The sequence below is a fragment of the Corvus moneduloides genome, chromosome 3 (assembly GCF_009650955.1).
Source record: "Corvus moneduloides isolate bCorMon1 chromosome 3, bCorMon1.pri, whole genome shotgun sequence".
In the NCBI taxonomy this organism is placed as follows: Eukaryota; Metazoa; Chordata; class Aves; order Passeriformes; family Corvidae; genus Corvus; species Corvus moneduloides.
The window spans coordinates 62606802-62622318 of record NC_045478.1 but is presented as its reverse complement, the minus strand read 5'-3'; the positions used below and the strand labels follow the sequence as shown (position 1 = coordinate 62622318).

Sequence of the window (15517 nt, the reverse complement as noted above, 5' to 3'; positions counted from 1 at the left end):
GTTGGAGGGAGTTGAAATTGTTATGTGCATTTGTATTCACCCCTAGCCCTGAAGGCAGGAGAGATGAACGTTTTTCGAGAAAGCTTCACAGTCTTACTGTGCTACATAGTTTTACCTAGACCAGTGGATTTGACTGAATTAGTCACACATTCTTGAAATTATGGGAACCTCTTTGTTAATGCACGAGCTGCATCAAAGCAGAGTCAGTCTAGCTTGACCTAAGTAGGAAACAAGGAAGTGGGTGCACACAGTTGGATACTCACAGGGAAACAGGCAGGGAATTGGCTGGAGAGGAAGGGTCAAAAAGATCATCTAAGTTTCCACCTACTTTTAAAGCAAGTGTGGTAAGCTGCTTTCAGCTCCTGAGTAACATCCAGTTCTGTACTTCTCAGTGTGTTTCTAACAACAGATGCAGAAAGGAAAAGTAGAGATGTATTTATTCATAAATGATGAAACCAATGTGCGGGTCACCTCTTGTGGGGTCATCTGTGTAATTATTAGTTAATAGCCTGTTTGTGATTTTTGATTTGGTGCTCTTACAGTCAACACCCACTTAATCGAGTTTGTCCTTGTATTCACACTCAGCATTAACATACAGAGCCACAAATACTCTGCTGGAGCTTTTAGTGCTTATGTAAGCGTTGTGGTTATGAGGCAGTCTGTATATTGACTTAGCAAGAGAAGCTGTAAAAGAACATGTCAGCAATACTTGTAGTCCAGCTGTGTGAGTCTGCTCTGTATGGAGACAGCTGGTGGCCACCTAGTAAAACCTTGTAATTCTCTAGTGCAGGCTGAGTAGTAGGGAAGTAAAGTTCTGTTCAAGGCCTAAGACCGACAAGGCAGCAAAACCAGCAGTGTTTGGTATTACCAACCAGACAGTGTTTCTAAGTCTCATTCCATATACTAGGTATTTGAAGTCATTATAAATATTATAATTAACTGCACTAAAAGTGATCTGTGAAGAAGTTTAGAGTGTTGTAATATTAGACCACACACTTTTCTAGGGAGCATATACGAATTGTTAACTGGTTTTAATAATGTTTTGAGTCTGTTGCCAATAGTGCTTTAATCAGATAAGTTATGTGGTTTGTTTTGTCTTTAAACTTGTGTTTTATTTTTTCCTTATATTCAGGGAATGTACATAAAATCAACTTATGATGGGTTGCATGTAATTACTGGAACTACAGAAAATGTAAGTAAAGTAAATGTAGATTAACTCAGACAGTAGCTTTGATTGAGGTAGTTTGACTTACTACTTTTTGTTGTTTTAGATATGACTTGCATGGTATTACCTGCTTTAAATACTGTGTGATGCATCATTTGTTTATCCACAGTCTGTAAATATTTTGTGCCTGCGTGTTTCACTGTTAGTCTGATTAAACCAGTTTCTGCACGTACACCAAATTAGTTCAAATGCTTGGCATTAAAGTAATTGCTTTAATAAGTTACTGTATCTGCTGTTCTGAGCCCTTATGGTGTCTTGCTTAACAAAGTCTTGGATGTATTTTCTCTCCACCGGCAAAGGCAATCTCCCCTAATGGGAACATTTAGGTGGTAGTGTGCTAAATTCAGTAATGAGTAATGAAATCAATGAGCTGTCCTGTGACAAAATTACCTTGCAGATTAAAAAGACTATGAACAAGTAAGACTTTAAGAGTGGTCAGCTGGAAGGAAATAGTTGGCAAGAGAGGCAACTAGTTTTTACTGCAGGTGGTTGCTTGTTTTATTTGTACACTATGAGTCCTTTATAGTTGAGAGTTTATTAAAGGCTTTTGGGCAGCCCTTGAAGGAGTGGACCTCTAGCCAGCAGCTGAGGCTGGCGGGTGATGCTGTGGTGTTTTCAAACAGGCTACTGTACAGGAGCAGTGACTGAAAGAAAAAACAGCAGAGAAACTTGGCGTTTGCAGCAATGTGTGTGTGGGTTTTTGTTTTTTGGTTTTTTTGTTGTTTTGTTGGTTTTTTTTTTGTCGGTGTTGTTGTTTTTTTTTTTTTTTTTTTTTTGTATAGGAAAGAACCAGTGATTCTAGTTGTTCCCCTGCCAGGTCCAGGGACCAGCCAGGAGAGGGTGGCAATCTGTGCTTGCAGTTCAGAGTGAAAGGTTCTATAGCTTTTATGCTATTGTCCTGGAACAATTCTATATAGGATCTGCCACAGAGACCAAGTCCGCTTTTGCAGCAACTTTAACATCTGATAAACGTGAAAGAATATAGTGTTGACTGCTGACAACCTGCTTCTGCATGTAGGTCTTATTTGGGGTCTGTATTCCTTCTGTAGCTTTGAATGTTGACCTAAGTGCCTGCTTTTTATTATCAACACTGGTTCTTCCTTTGGGGAAACTCCTTTTTTTGGAGCAACAGAATTTGACAAGTGACTGAGAGATCTGCGAACAACTGATGTCTTTGTGGTGGTATGGTATCATTTAGGTGACCCAGGCTGGATCTTAGCTCAGTTTTCTTTTTTCTTGCTAGATTTGGAATGGTATTTTAGTAGCTATCCCCAGGAGCTGGTGTATGGGAATGCAATGGAATTGCACCTCTAAATTGACAGTACTGAACAATGGAAGAACTGGGGAAGTCCATTTGGTATGAGTCAGCCAAGAGAATTCCTGAGTTACGCCATCCCACCTGTGACTTTGCATGTCACGTTGGCCTAGAGCTAAACTTTGCTCTTTCCTCTGTTCTCACAATGTGATCCCAGTGTCTGTGCTGTGACCTCTCACTTGCTGCAGGAGTTCTCTGTGCAAGGGTTCCCCACCCTCCCTCAGACAAGTTGTTGGCCACCCAAAGGACAGCTTGAAATGAGCTTTGTTTTTCACAAACTTGACTCTGGCCCAGCATTTTTTCGTGGTCTTGGTTGACTCCTATATATGCAGCTTTCCACAGAGGCATTTCCTCTCAGAGGAAGCAAGAAGACAATGAAGAAATGGAGTTACTCATGACAGCTGGAGCCTCCCACAAATTCCCCATGTTTTCTTCCTTTGTTGTACTGTTTATTCTTACAGTTCTTTCTCATAACAAAGTTACTTGAGGTCTAAAGGTGTGATGAGGTGGAGAAGGGAGTCCTTAATCCCAGTGCTTAATTCTGGAGTCGCTGGGAAGAGCTGGCCTGCTGCCTGGTAGTTGCTCATGGAGTGGGGGGAATGGGAGGAGTTGCTGTCCTGTGACCAGGGTGCATGTACCAAGGTAGCATGTCTGTGTGCTTTGGGTGTTGTCAAGGCTGGTAGGAGTTGGTGCGTTATAGCAGTGAGAGTGTTTTTAATAACTGCAGCACCAGGTGTTGATAAATGTAAATACTGACATATTTATCTGTTCCTTGCTAACGGCTCCCCCGAGCTTAGGTTTTGTTCCAAGAAAATTGTATTTTAAAGTCTATTATTATTAGGTATTTGAAAAATACCTATCTATGTACATTTGACTTATGCAAACATGTATTTTTATCTGCTGACCTTGGTGATTCAGGCAGGCAGTTTCACATTAAAGTCAGAAGTTTTTATTTACATTGGAAAACAAAAAGGGAAAGTGCAATGGATCTATCTTGTGGATTGGAGTGGTTTTGGTCCTTTATTCTGTACATTCAAAGTCTTAATGTATTTTTAAAAATAAATATACATTTATTTGAAAGCTGTTTAAGATGGTTGTTGTTTTAGGGCAGAAATCCTCTTCAGTCCTCCTCCATTTCTGTCTAAAACTATAGTACAAACTGGAGGGAAAAGGAGAGTGCAGACTCTCCCATGCCTTAAGTACAATTTGGCCTGTAACAGATGGAGGCTGCGCCTTCTCCCTTCCCCTTTAGTTCCCCAAGTATAAAATAAATAATTCAATTAATTAATTTACATTTCTCAAGTTGTCAGCAGATGTGAAAATTATCTATAGTGAAGAGCATTGCTGCTGCAACTTCTGACTTAGCTTGGTGGGGGTTGTTATGGCAGGGAGGGAGACCTGCTGCAGCACATGACTCTTGTTTTCCTCTTTGTAGTCCCCTGCTGATCGCTCTCAGAAGATTCATGCTGGTGATGAAGTGATCCAGGTTAACCGGCAAACTGTGGTGAGTAACTTGCAGCACTACAGACCTTCCCCTATGCTTGCTCTGCACCACAGGTGCTGAATGGATGGGGTCAAGCAGCAGTTCTGGTGTTTGCTTGGTGAAATGGCTGAGGCTTTTTAGCATTTTGTTTTCAAGACAAATTTTATTCTTTGTAGTATTTTGACTAAATATACTGCATTTCATGTTTAAATGCTTTATGTGTCATATTAAAATAGTTCATGTTGCATTTAAGACCTGTTTTAAAAGGCCTTGTTACAATCCACTGAAATGCAGATAAAGAGCTTTAAAAAGCCCCCCAGTCGTTTGCAAACAATTGTCCAATCATTTGCATCTGGGTACCTGGATGTAATGATTACATTTTTGCTTAGCCAAGTAAACAATGCCTTCCAATGTGAGAAAGAAGCATGACAAAAGTACTTCACTGTGAATCCCTGTGTTAGTCAGTTTAAGCATATCCATGCATCCTTCTAGGACTGGAACTGAGGTATAAAGAGCACTGCTTGATAGCTCAGTATTTAGTTTGCAGCTTAAGTAGAGAACTTTTTTGGGAACAAAATTAAAAACCTTGCAAAAAATGAGTTTTCCAATTTTTTCATCAATTCTTAAAATGGCTTTTTTGGATCTCTTATCTCTTCTAGGTTCATGTTAAAACAAACAGTTTGACTTGGGGGATTTGGGTTTTTCTTGTTTGTTTGCTTTCAGAAAAGAAATGCTAAATAAAAGATGTCTTTATTCTCTTCCAGGTTGGATGGCAACTAAAAAATCTGGTGGCAAAGTTGCGAGAGAATCCTGCTGGAGTTAGGCTGCTGCTTAAGAAACGCCCTACTGGCTCTTTTCATTTCACTCCTGCTCCACTGAAGAACCTGCGCTGGAAACCGCCTTTGGTGCAGGTGAGACCCTGCCAGCTCCGCTCTGATCTCAGGATGGGAATGTCTTGGTTGCAGCTTGAAAAAAGAGAAATCCCATAAATGCTCCGAAGTACTCATGTTTGAGTATAGGTCAAGGCAGGTTAGGTGAAATGGCTGTCCTCCTATAGCTCCTAGATAAAAGGGAAAATGTTCTTCTCTTTTTCTTTTTTTCTTCCCCTTGCAACCAGATAATGCCCTCTTGGTACACAAAGGGACTAGGTGTGCTGAACATTTTAATCAGTCTGTGTGCCACTAGAAGAACTTAAATGAGGCAAAACTGCTGATATGTATGGAATTAATCAGCATGGAGCAATAAATAAATGCTTTCTCTATCACAGTAATATGTCTGAAATAACAGATTATTCCATATATTTGTCCTCTTTTTAGTCTGGTGAAGAGTGGAAAAGAGTGGTTTTTTCAAGAAATTATTTGAACTACTTGTTTAAATAAGATTTGATTGTTGGACAAGTCACAGATTGGGTACTGAGCAGACAGAGAAAGTGATGTTAATAATTCTTAAATAACCATGTTGAGAAATGGCTTGTTTTATTAGAAAGCCTTAGGGCTTAATGTTCACAGGAGGAAACAACCTAACTGAATTTAAACTAATTACCTGAAATTAATAAAACCAGGGAGAGTTTCCCCTCCTCCTCCCTATGTAGGGAGATATAGGTCTCCCTACAGCCATGGGGATAATTTAAATCTCTGAAATGCTGTTGGCTATCACAAGTCTCCATGAAGGCAGATTTCTCTCAAACTGGGTAGAAGATGTATACTACCTGACTACTTGTTCATCCTTACTTTCAGCAACACCTATGTCCTGTTTTTGTGGCATCATGCCTGACGTATCACCAGGGTGAAAAGCTGGGGTGGGCTGGCTTATAGGCTATACCCAGCAGAGTTTCCTTGGGGGAAGGTGTGATTGGAGAAGCTGTTTTACAGTTCTGGGTTTCACCATACTGACCAGTAGAAGGCAGAAGCTTGTGCAGGAGTGCAATTAACTAAGTGGACAGGTCCTTGACAAAAAGAGGAGAGGGCAGTTCTCTTGCCTGACAAAGGTGAAAGTGTCTTTGAAACCTTTTCTCTCCTAGAGGCAGACAGGAGCCTGGAAAGATGCTGAGAATATATAGAAAAGAACTGCAAACATGAGCAATGCCAAATCTATTTTTAATTTGCTTCCCTGGCCCTAGTTATAGCCATTGATCCATGATCCATCCAATTTATGGTGAGCTTTACTATATTCCTGTCTATGCCCCAGGCATTGAATGGTATGGAATAAAGGTGGCCTATGACAGCTTCACAAGGCTTGCAAATCATATCTGTATTTAACAAATAGCATTCTTTTAATGCATCTAAAAATAGAAGAGGTGGGTTTGTCTCAGTTACTTTTTTTGTCTGTGTAATTTACAGGAAAAAAAGAACTGGAAAGAGCAAAATATTCTTGAGCAGTGCATTACCCATGACAGGACTTCTGTAGGAGGGCCTGTAAAGCTAGCCAAAACTGGGGGTGGAGGAAAATGTAGATTCTAAGAGTTTTTAGAGTGTTTATACACCACAGAGATAGTAATTCACTAGGGGATGAAAACAGTACTATTGATTATCACATTAGCTTTTTGTGAATGTTAAATGAATGCTCAGATGTTTGATTCCTGTCTAACTTTTCAGACCAGTCCTCCACCAGCTTCAACTCAGTCCCCAGAAAGCACCGTGGATACCTCACTGAAGAAAGAGAAGCCGGCCATTTTGGATCTGTACATACCCCCTCCACCAGCTGTTCCATATTCACCTCGGTATGCAAACAAAAGTGCACTACTGAACAAAAACCTCCTTCATTGCACTTGTTTCTGAGCTGGCTTGCTGTTAGAGCTCTGTGCAGATCAGCTTGAGGAAGCTGCAAATCTCAGACTTCTAGCTGCCTAAAGGAGTTGGATTGCTTAAACTTATGCCCAAGTGCGTGTACTACCAGGATAGTAACAGATTTTATTACTAGAAGATTATTGTGTGCCACATAGATCAGATTTGTTCCCAGAACATGAACTGATGTCATCTCTGGTTTTCTTGTGGAGTTATGTTTATGACACTGTTTAAATCCAACTGCACACAGCAAGAAGTAATTTTTGTCCCTAACATTTTTCACTGTTGGATTTTTTCTTTTTTTAGCTAGTTGAGTAACTGTTTTGGGAGTTAGGATAGAAAAGAATGTCATGTTAAATAATGCCTATCTTGTTAAATTTTTAAACTTGGAACTTGTTTAAAACAAATATGTTCCCACTGAAGGGAAGGGAGAGTCAATACATCAACTTTTATTTTTTTATCCTGCAGTGTTAGCTATGAAAATGGAGACCTGTGTACACAGCAGGAGGGGGAGGGATGTGTATAGTAAGGCTGACTGTTGTTTGTTCTCAAGTCCATGTTGACTCATGCCAGAACCCTGCCAGATGATCTGGGAATGTGATGGAAAAAAGAGTTTTCAGGCAAGACATGAAAGGCAGGCATGTTTCTGGCCTTCCCTGACCATTTAGGTTATGTGTAGATAGGCCAGCAGGGGAACTCTGGCCTTTTGCTGCAGGCCCTGTGGGAAAGCACTTGCCTCCTGTCATGTAAGGGCTTATACAGAGACAGAGGTTGTATTACTGCAATCTTTGGGGCAGGACTGGGAAGGGAGGGGGCTTTCCAAGGTAGGGTCACTTTTATGAAGCTGGACCCACCTTGACGTGCTCTCTCCCTGCTTTTATGGTTACACATGCTCAGTTCTTATTAAAAAGCCCCAAATCTTTTGGCATAATAACAAGCATATAGATTTAGCAGATGAATGCCTTAGTCTTATCTTCAAATCAATAAATTTAAAGCACATTGGTGAATTATGTCCATGTGCTCAATTTGTTTATTTTTCCTAACAAGACACAAAATTATATTGAGCTTCAGATGTCTTTAGACCTGAATCCCTGTTGAAAAGGAAGGAAATCACAATATGAGCTGTAAAACTTGTCCTGGATGATGTGTGGAAAGGGAAAGGCATCTTGACTTGGACTTTTAAAGAAAGCAAATGTGAGAAGCTGTGGCAGGCAGGAAGAGGAGAAAGGACAGTTTGCTTGCCTTCTGTTTGGCCATTTATTTTGACCTCTGCATGTTTTGCTTTTCTCTTGAAACTGTGGTGCATTCGTGTGATGGTTGTTTTTTTTTTTTCCCCTCATCCTGTTCTCTTCCTTTCCTGGCATGGATCTCCTTTGGTCCACACTGGGAGGCAGAGAGCAGTGTTTGGTTTCCCTGCCCATGGCACAGTCTCCACATGGTGGTGGTGTAGGAGAGCTCTCCACGTACATACCTTTGTGGTGTAACACTTGAGTGCAATTTTTGGTCTCTGCATCTCCATAAATAGCTCCTTCTTATTCACTGAGCTGTAGCATTGTTCTTGCTGGAGAGCGGGACAAGTGGGATGTGCCAGCCAGGGACTGCTATGAATACTGGGCTATATGTGTGCTTAGACAGTCAGCTATGTGTTTTTATGCCTGACTTGGCCAATGGTTGCTTCAAGCTACATGTACAGAGAAGGGAAAAAAGCCTCCTGGCAAATCTTAACTTGAAGGGTAGCTTCTCTTCCAAAAGTCCTTGCAGAATTTAATCAAAATCATATATATATACACACTATGAATCTGTGACTGAAACTCCTAAGGAGGGAGAGAGAAGGTGGACTCCTAGAATGGAGAGTCCCTCAGATGGAAGTGATAGGTGTTAAAATAGCACAGAGATGGATAAATTTATGTATCACTCCTGAGCAGACAGCCAGACAGGTCTCATTTAGCAAAATCTTTTGCAGGAGTGGAGCCTCTAGATTTCTCTCTTTGTTAAATTACTGGCTTGTTAAGAGTGAATTAGCATGAGGGGGGTAGTTTTCTTTTCTCCTTGCTAACTATAATGAAGTCTTCTATCACCTGACTTGTTTGGGGTTTTTTTCCAGCTTGTTTGCAGCACGCTGCCAGTTGTCACGAGCATGTCTGGGTGCTACAAGTATCTTTCAAATCTACTCATGTCTTTAGCATTAAACTCTTATAAGCCACTAACTGAAGTGCTATGTCTTTTCAGAGATGAAAAGGGGAGTTTTGTGTATGGAGGAGGCAACAAACGCAGTCAGCCACTGCCTGGGTCCAAGGGCGCCGAGTCTCCCAATTCTTTTCTGGATCAGGAGAGCCGAAGACGAAGGTTTACTATTGCTGATTCAGATCAGTTGCCTGGTTATCCCGTGGAAGTAAATGTCCTACCAGCCAAGATGAGAGAAAAAACACAGTCCTATGGTGAGTTCATTTCTCTCTCGGTATCACTGTTGTGATAAGGGCTTTGGTCAGTCTGAAATGACTTGTCTTAGAAAACTGCATGTCAGACTATTAATGACTCTTAAGGGAATTCTGTGCAAATTGTGAATATGAATGAAATTCTACATCTGAAATAGTTTTTCTTAAATGTTGTTCTTTAATGAATGTCATTCAGCTGGGCTCTGCTGCTATAGAAAGCCATTTCCATGTGTGTTTTGGTTATTAACGTTATGTCCACTCCTGCTCTAAATGAGCAAGAGGGTGGCTGTTCAATCTCAGCACATTGATTTCTTATATGTCACCAGTGAAAGTATCTTCAAATATTCTTTTTTTCTGCAATTTGAACTCCTTATTGCCTATCTCTCCCTTTGTTTAACTGGGAAAAGTAAAAGTTTAAAAACTGTTTTCCTAAACTTTATATCATTCCTCATAACCTCCAATGTTGTCTCTAGGAAAACCTCGTCCTTTGTCAATGCCTGCTGATGGAAGCTGGATAGGAGCTGCAGAACCCTTCTCTAGGCCACGAGGATCAGGGAGAAAAGGCAAGGTTTTAGGTTTCATTCCTCATCCTATTCTCTTCCTCTCCAAGATTTCCTTGGGGTGATGTTAGCAAGAATGACTAGGGCAGATCTGTACTTGTGACTTTACACGAGTTTACTATTTTGCTCTTGCACACAGCCTTATCCTTTCTTCTGCATTTAATATGGATTGTGAAACTACTTTTTTGCTAAGTCTTTTTGTTTAGCTTACTGTGGAGGCTGTTGTAGAAGCAAGCATTTTGAATTTTGTTCTCAAAAGGTAAAATATAGGGCCTTTTAGGAGCTGCTTTTTACCGCTACTGCTGTTAGAAAGCAACATATTCTGCAGACATCACTGAATGCGAGAGAGACAGAAGCTCATAACATTGGGTATTCAGTTGGATGGCTTTTTTTACCTCCCACACTGTCCTCTTTCCACCCTCTTTTGCATCTGAAAGACTATTTCAGTCATGTTAGAGTGGGAAATAAGGATGACTAGTTTATTCTTGGAATCAGTTATGAAAGCTAATGTCTAATTCTAGGTAAAATCAAAGCTGGATTCTATTATTTTCATGCAAAGCCAGAAGTTGATAACAAGAAGCATCAACCTGGGATGTTAGAAGTGAGCTAAGTAATGAGTCTAACAGAGCAATCACCAGGTGGCAGGGCTGGTTTTTGTGTGTATGGTTTTTTGTTTGGTTTGGCTTTTGGGTTTGTGTTGTCTTTTTTAATACTTGAAATGTACCTAAGTGCTGCAGGCTTGTATTTAAGCTGTATTGGATCAGAGCCAAAGGCCTGCCTAGTCCAGTAGGATGTCTTTAGCAGCAGCTGCCTTGGTCAGGTACCTAGGGAAGAGTAAAAAAACTGAAAGCATCACAGATCACTGGTCAAAACAAGGGAGGGAAGGTCTTACATCTTCACCTGCAAAATTAATTTCTCTTGTCCAGAGTAATATTTGTAGCTTTTAAGTTACTCATGAGTTACATTGAGAAGTACATGGATTCAACTCTGGTCTCTTCAGGATTTTGAATAACACATTAGAAGAAGGTTTATTACATCTCACCCATGATAATGATTTGCATGAAGGTAGTCTGTACCAGCATTTTTGGTGTGTGTGAATCCAGAATATAACAGTCAAACGGTATCTTCCCTGTGTATGGATTTATTTTGTTACTTATGTTACTTAAAAACCATTAAAGATGTAAAAAGCCATTAATCTATTGACAGCTGCGTATGTTCAGGTGTTTTATGAACAAAACCCCAGATCTAGGTATTTGAAGTGTAACCAGAATACTTCTATAGAAATAGAAAATGTTAATGGGGGGTTTTGAAGTCAGCAATAATTGGTTTTCCTCCTCCTGTTTGTACAGATGAAGATGTCCTCTGCAGGTACTTCAGCAATGAAAGGATACCCCCGATCATTGAGGAAAGCCCCTCCAAGCAGCACCCCCTCTCCAGGCCAGTGTCTGACAAGCAGTTGGTGAGGGGAACAGATTATATTCGAGGCAGCAGGTGTTTTATGAATACAGACCTCCACAACAGTGCAACAATTCCCTTTCAAGAGGAAAGTGCTAAAAAATCATTGGTTACATCGTCCACAAAATCCTCCTCGGCAGAGCCCTCGCTGCTGGTCAATTGGATGACAAGACTGAAATTGTTGACTCAGTGACTTGTCCCCAGTGCTGTTACCAAGTGCCTTTGCTCGTTGGTCAGACTTCTCTGCTTTGCAGCTTAACTGACACACAGTGACTAATGCCGTTTCCTTTTCCTGGAGAATCTTACACTTTTGCCTTTTTGTTTGTCATTTTTGATGGATCAGAGGGTTTCGTAGTGTGAGGAGGGAAGAAAGATAAAGATCAAGTTCCTCTTCCTGGCCAAAAACTGAAGGCATTTATTCCCATGGAAATGAGTAAAATTTCAGTGAGGTGGAGGCCACACGTGACCTGGAATATGCATAATGACTCAGAGGAAGGCACTGCATTACTGTGAAGTCCAGTGGCACTTTAGTTGCCTGAATGCTCAGAGGCTGGTGTGACTGGCTGGGTGTCAGAGTATGCAGAGCTCACAGAAGTTGTCACTCTCCTGACTGGGAAAATAAGCAGGGAAACAGCAGTTTTGTGCAACTTTGTGATGCTGTTTCGAGTACTGCATGAGATCAACCTTATGAGGAAGAAGTAGTAGTGTTACCATTCTTTCTCTGATCTCCAGAGTTCCTATGAAGTCTTAGGAAGAGAGTTCTCTTATTCAGAGATTTTAGGAAGTTGGACTAATTTAATTATAAATCAATCCAACCTTATATATAATCTATTTTATTGAAATCACAGTACAAATAAGGAGCACTGAACCAGTGCAGTGCTCATCTGTAAAGGTATACAGATTGCTACAACATGCCAAGGAAATGCATCTGTAGAGGTGGTAAAAGAATATATATTTTTTCCTTAATTGTTTAAGAATGACTTGCTGTTAACCAAAGTAACCTTTTAAAGACAGTCCTGTTGGACTTATGAGAACTTTTACAGTGGTTCAGTTTTTGAATGATGTGTTCTTTTTATGAAAAATATGTGCTATCATACACTACAATTGTAAGACATCTTGCTATTTTCTATATAGCTCTAATTTTTACCCCTCCAGAATTTTAAAGTAGCATTGGGTATTTTGGGAGGAAAATAAAACTTGTTTAACAAAAGAGGAGGATATTAACGAGATATTGTTTAAGAAGGAATGTATATAAGATTGTTAGTATTCAAACAGTTGTGTTTAAAGATATTTAAATGTTAAATATAGTTGTATATATTTTTACATTTAAATAGATAGAGTTTGTATCTTCCTGTATTGAAGTGTTGGGCACAGCTTAGTCAAATGAAAAGTAAATAAGATTTTGTATTACCTTATAATTATAAGACTAACTATTTTTGTAGATGATACATTGCCAACAGCCTTTACTCCTTTGGTCTTGCTGAAAAGAAGGATTTATATTTAATAATTGGTGGGGAAAGAGGGAAGTTAAATGCTAGTTTACACTTAGGACTGGGGCAGGAATCACATGTGATAACAGGAGTGTTAAAAACACACTGTAATCCCGTTTGTGAAGATGTGACCATTCTGCTGCAATGAGCTTATGAAGCTGTGCTACAGCCCTGCAGAGAGAGACAGGGTGTTTGATTCACTTCTCAATTAATTTGATTGTGACTCACTGATGACTGGGAGGGCTGGTTTGGACCTTTCTGATCAAAGCAGGTTATAAAGTGTCTGTCTTGTGCCACTCTCCTCCATTCCCCAAGATGGCTATCTATACTAGAGACATGACCAGAACTGCTGCTGTGCAGTTGAACCCTACAACTGTTTGGTCCTGCCTCCAGAAAAAGGGCTGAAACTGCTATGTTGTAGGCTTTGTGGTGTAGTATAGTCCAGCCTCCAAAAGGCTGAGCTGTTCTAAAGATGTTGTTTAAACAAGACTTTTAAAATGGAAATTTTGTTCATCTTCAATGTTGTGTTTTCTGTACTTTAAAAATAAGTGGGGGCCATCATGCTTAACTTCTTATTCCGTATAATGAATACAGAGGATGCTCTACAGTTTAGGGGTAAACAAAAAGGTCCCACAGATCTAGGAATAAATCACAGCTGCTATCTTTCTGGCTTAAACTGAGAAAAATTCTGCTATTATGCTAAAACTTGGCTCATCTCTTGATGTTGAAGGTACATGTATCTGTCCTATCAAAAACTATATCTAGGCTGACTTCCCTAATGAGTACAACATACATTTCCAGATATCCTGCCATGGTACAGTACTCCACAATACTCTGAATACTCTGTCACGGGGGCAAAACAACACAGTTAAGTGGAAAAGATCATAAACCCCACAAAATTGGAAAAGAATATTTAGTACTCATGCATATATGTATAGTAAGGAATGTGTACTTTTGAAATATTGAGCAGGCTTCTGTTATAGACTGCAGAATATGTGAAAGCCAATGCCTTTAATTTTCCCTTACATAACCATTGCAAGAAAATTCTATTTTGGATGGTAATGTGTGAGAGGAAATAAGACATAAAAATGAATACTAATGGCTTGTAGAGACAGAGTGCAGGGCAATTCTCCAAGCAATGTGTTTCCTCTAGTATTATGGACAATTAAATTAATCAGTGTCTGAATTCTGGATGACCAACAGTGGTGGAGACAGTATGGAGAGTATTATACTAATTTTGTGCTAATCAATGGGCTGATAAACTTTTCTTCCTCATAAGCAGGGCTTGTTTTAAAAACGACATGCTCCATACTCTTGGTGCTTATTGAACAGAAAGGGGAGAAAATAAAAGTCCAAGACTTAGCCAAACCAGGAAAAACAGATGGTGAAGACTGGTTTTATAGTTGGAGGGGATAAAGAATTTTCTTCTTGCATAAATGTTTATTTTGTCCAAATCTTACATCCTGTTTTATTATACTGCCAGCATGTAGTCTTCACAAAGTGCTCTGTACCTGCAATCACATCCTGAATAGATCAAGTTAAACCCCTCATCAGGCTTTAACTTAGATCTTGATGAATTCAGCTCAAATGTTTTTGTTTTTTTTTTTTTTTTTTTTTTTGCAGGATTTACTTCCCTAGGAGCTTTCCTGCATTCATCGTTCAATTTTTGGAATATCTTGCACATGATCTGGGCAGCAAGGCTTTTATGTGCATGCATTCTCACAAATGCCTTTGCCAGCAGGATTGGTATCTCGGAGGAGTGTGAAAGTTGGCTTCTGCTTGTGTTTTCTGCACTTAAGTATTGTTCCCCCAATGTCCACTGTACATCCTAGTGCACCATTTCAAAGTGTGAGATAGAAATGCTTGTGGACAATTGGAAAGAAGTCTTGTGTCCTTTGGAGAAACCTTTGTCCTGCTGTACAACTGTGGCTTCTCTTTTCTCTGTAGCCTGAGCTTTACTTTGCACATGCTGTGGTTATGGAGCATGTGCTCTTTGTGGCCATCACATAGGAATGCTTTTGTCTCCCTGCAGGCTGCAAGGTTTTTATAGTGGATAAGAGCTCTTGAGGAAGCCACTGACTTAACTTAGCATATTTTGTGATTCACTTAAAATGTAGAAAGAGCACTCCAAAAAAACTCAGTTTGGAGAATGAAAAAAGAGGGGCCAGGCTAAGCTAAATGCATGGGTCTGTGTTGTGTTGGATGCTGCTTCAGCTGTGTGGCAGTAACTGCAAAGAAAACACCCCACACAACTGCAGCATGCACATTTGTTTCCACTGCTACATTTGTATGATGCTGGAATATGAAAGAAGGGCAGTCTTTCAAAGTAGTTATATATAGTTCCACACACCACACTTGAGCTGTAAGATGTATGACAAAAGCAGTCAAGAGCTGCTGTCAGTATGTAATTTCACCAAATTCTTCTGCCTGTGCTGCTGCTGCGTCAGTTTAAAATAGTAACCTCTCTTTATCCTGTTACCTGCACAATGCAAGTCCATAACCATCAGTTTTGTCTTTTTTTTGTGATAGTTAGCAACTACTGGTCAGATGGTGTCATTTGCACAGGGCCTCATGCAGTGGGCCAAAAGCTTAGTTTGGGTTATTCCGGACTTTGTCCAAAAGTGGAAAGTAAAATTTAAAAAAAATCTTACTGGTCCAATATCACTTAGAGTTGGGATTTCTTTTTTATACATACTAAATATGAAACAGGCAGGAGTTTTCTGTTGCACATACTTTGCCAGTGCGAGGAAAAATGAGGATTACATACTCGG

General features: G+C 39.9%; 1 protein-coding gene across 2 annotated transcripts in view; it reads left to right on the top strand.

Annotated features, from left to right (window-relative positions):
- CNKSR3 (CNKSR family member 3) overlaps window positions 1-13250 on the top strand; it is a 52518-nt gene extending 39268 nt beyond the window's left edge. For both annotated transcript variants that reach the window (XM_032101898.1, XM_032101899.1), the window contains 7 exons: window positions 1133-1192; window positions 3976-4044; window positions 4788-4934; window positions 6618-6742; window positions 9036-9244; window positions 9715-9804; window positions 11151-13250. In XM_032101898.1, coding sequence (XP_031957789.1) covers window positions 1133-1192; window positions 3976-4044; window positions 4788-4934; window positions 6618-6742; window positions 9036-9244; window positions 9715-9804; window positions 11151-11449 — 999 coding nt within the window. In that variant the 3' untranslated portion in view covers window positions 11450-13250. The remainder of the gene's footprint in view (window positions 1-1132; window positions 1193-3975; window positions 4045-4787; window positions 4935-6617; window positions 6743-9035; window positions 9245-9714; window positions 9805-11150) is intronic.
- Window positions 13251-15517: the final 2267 nt, after the last annotated feature.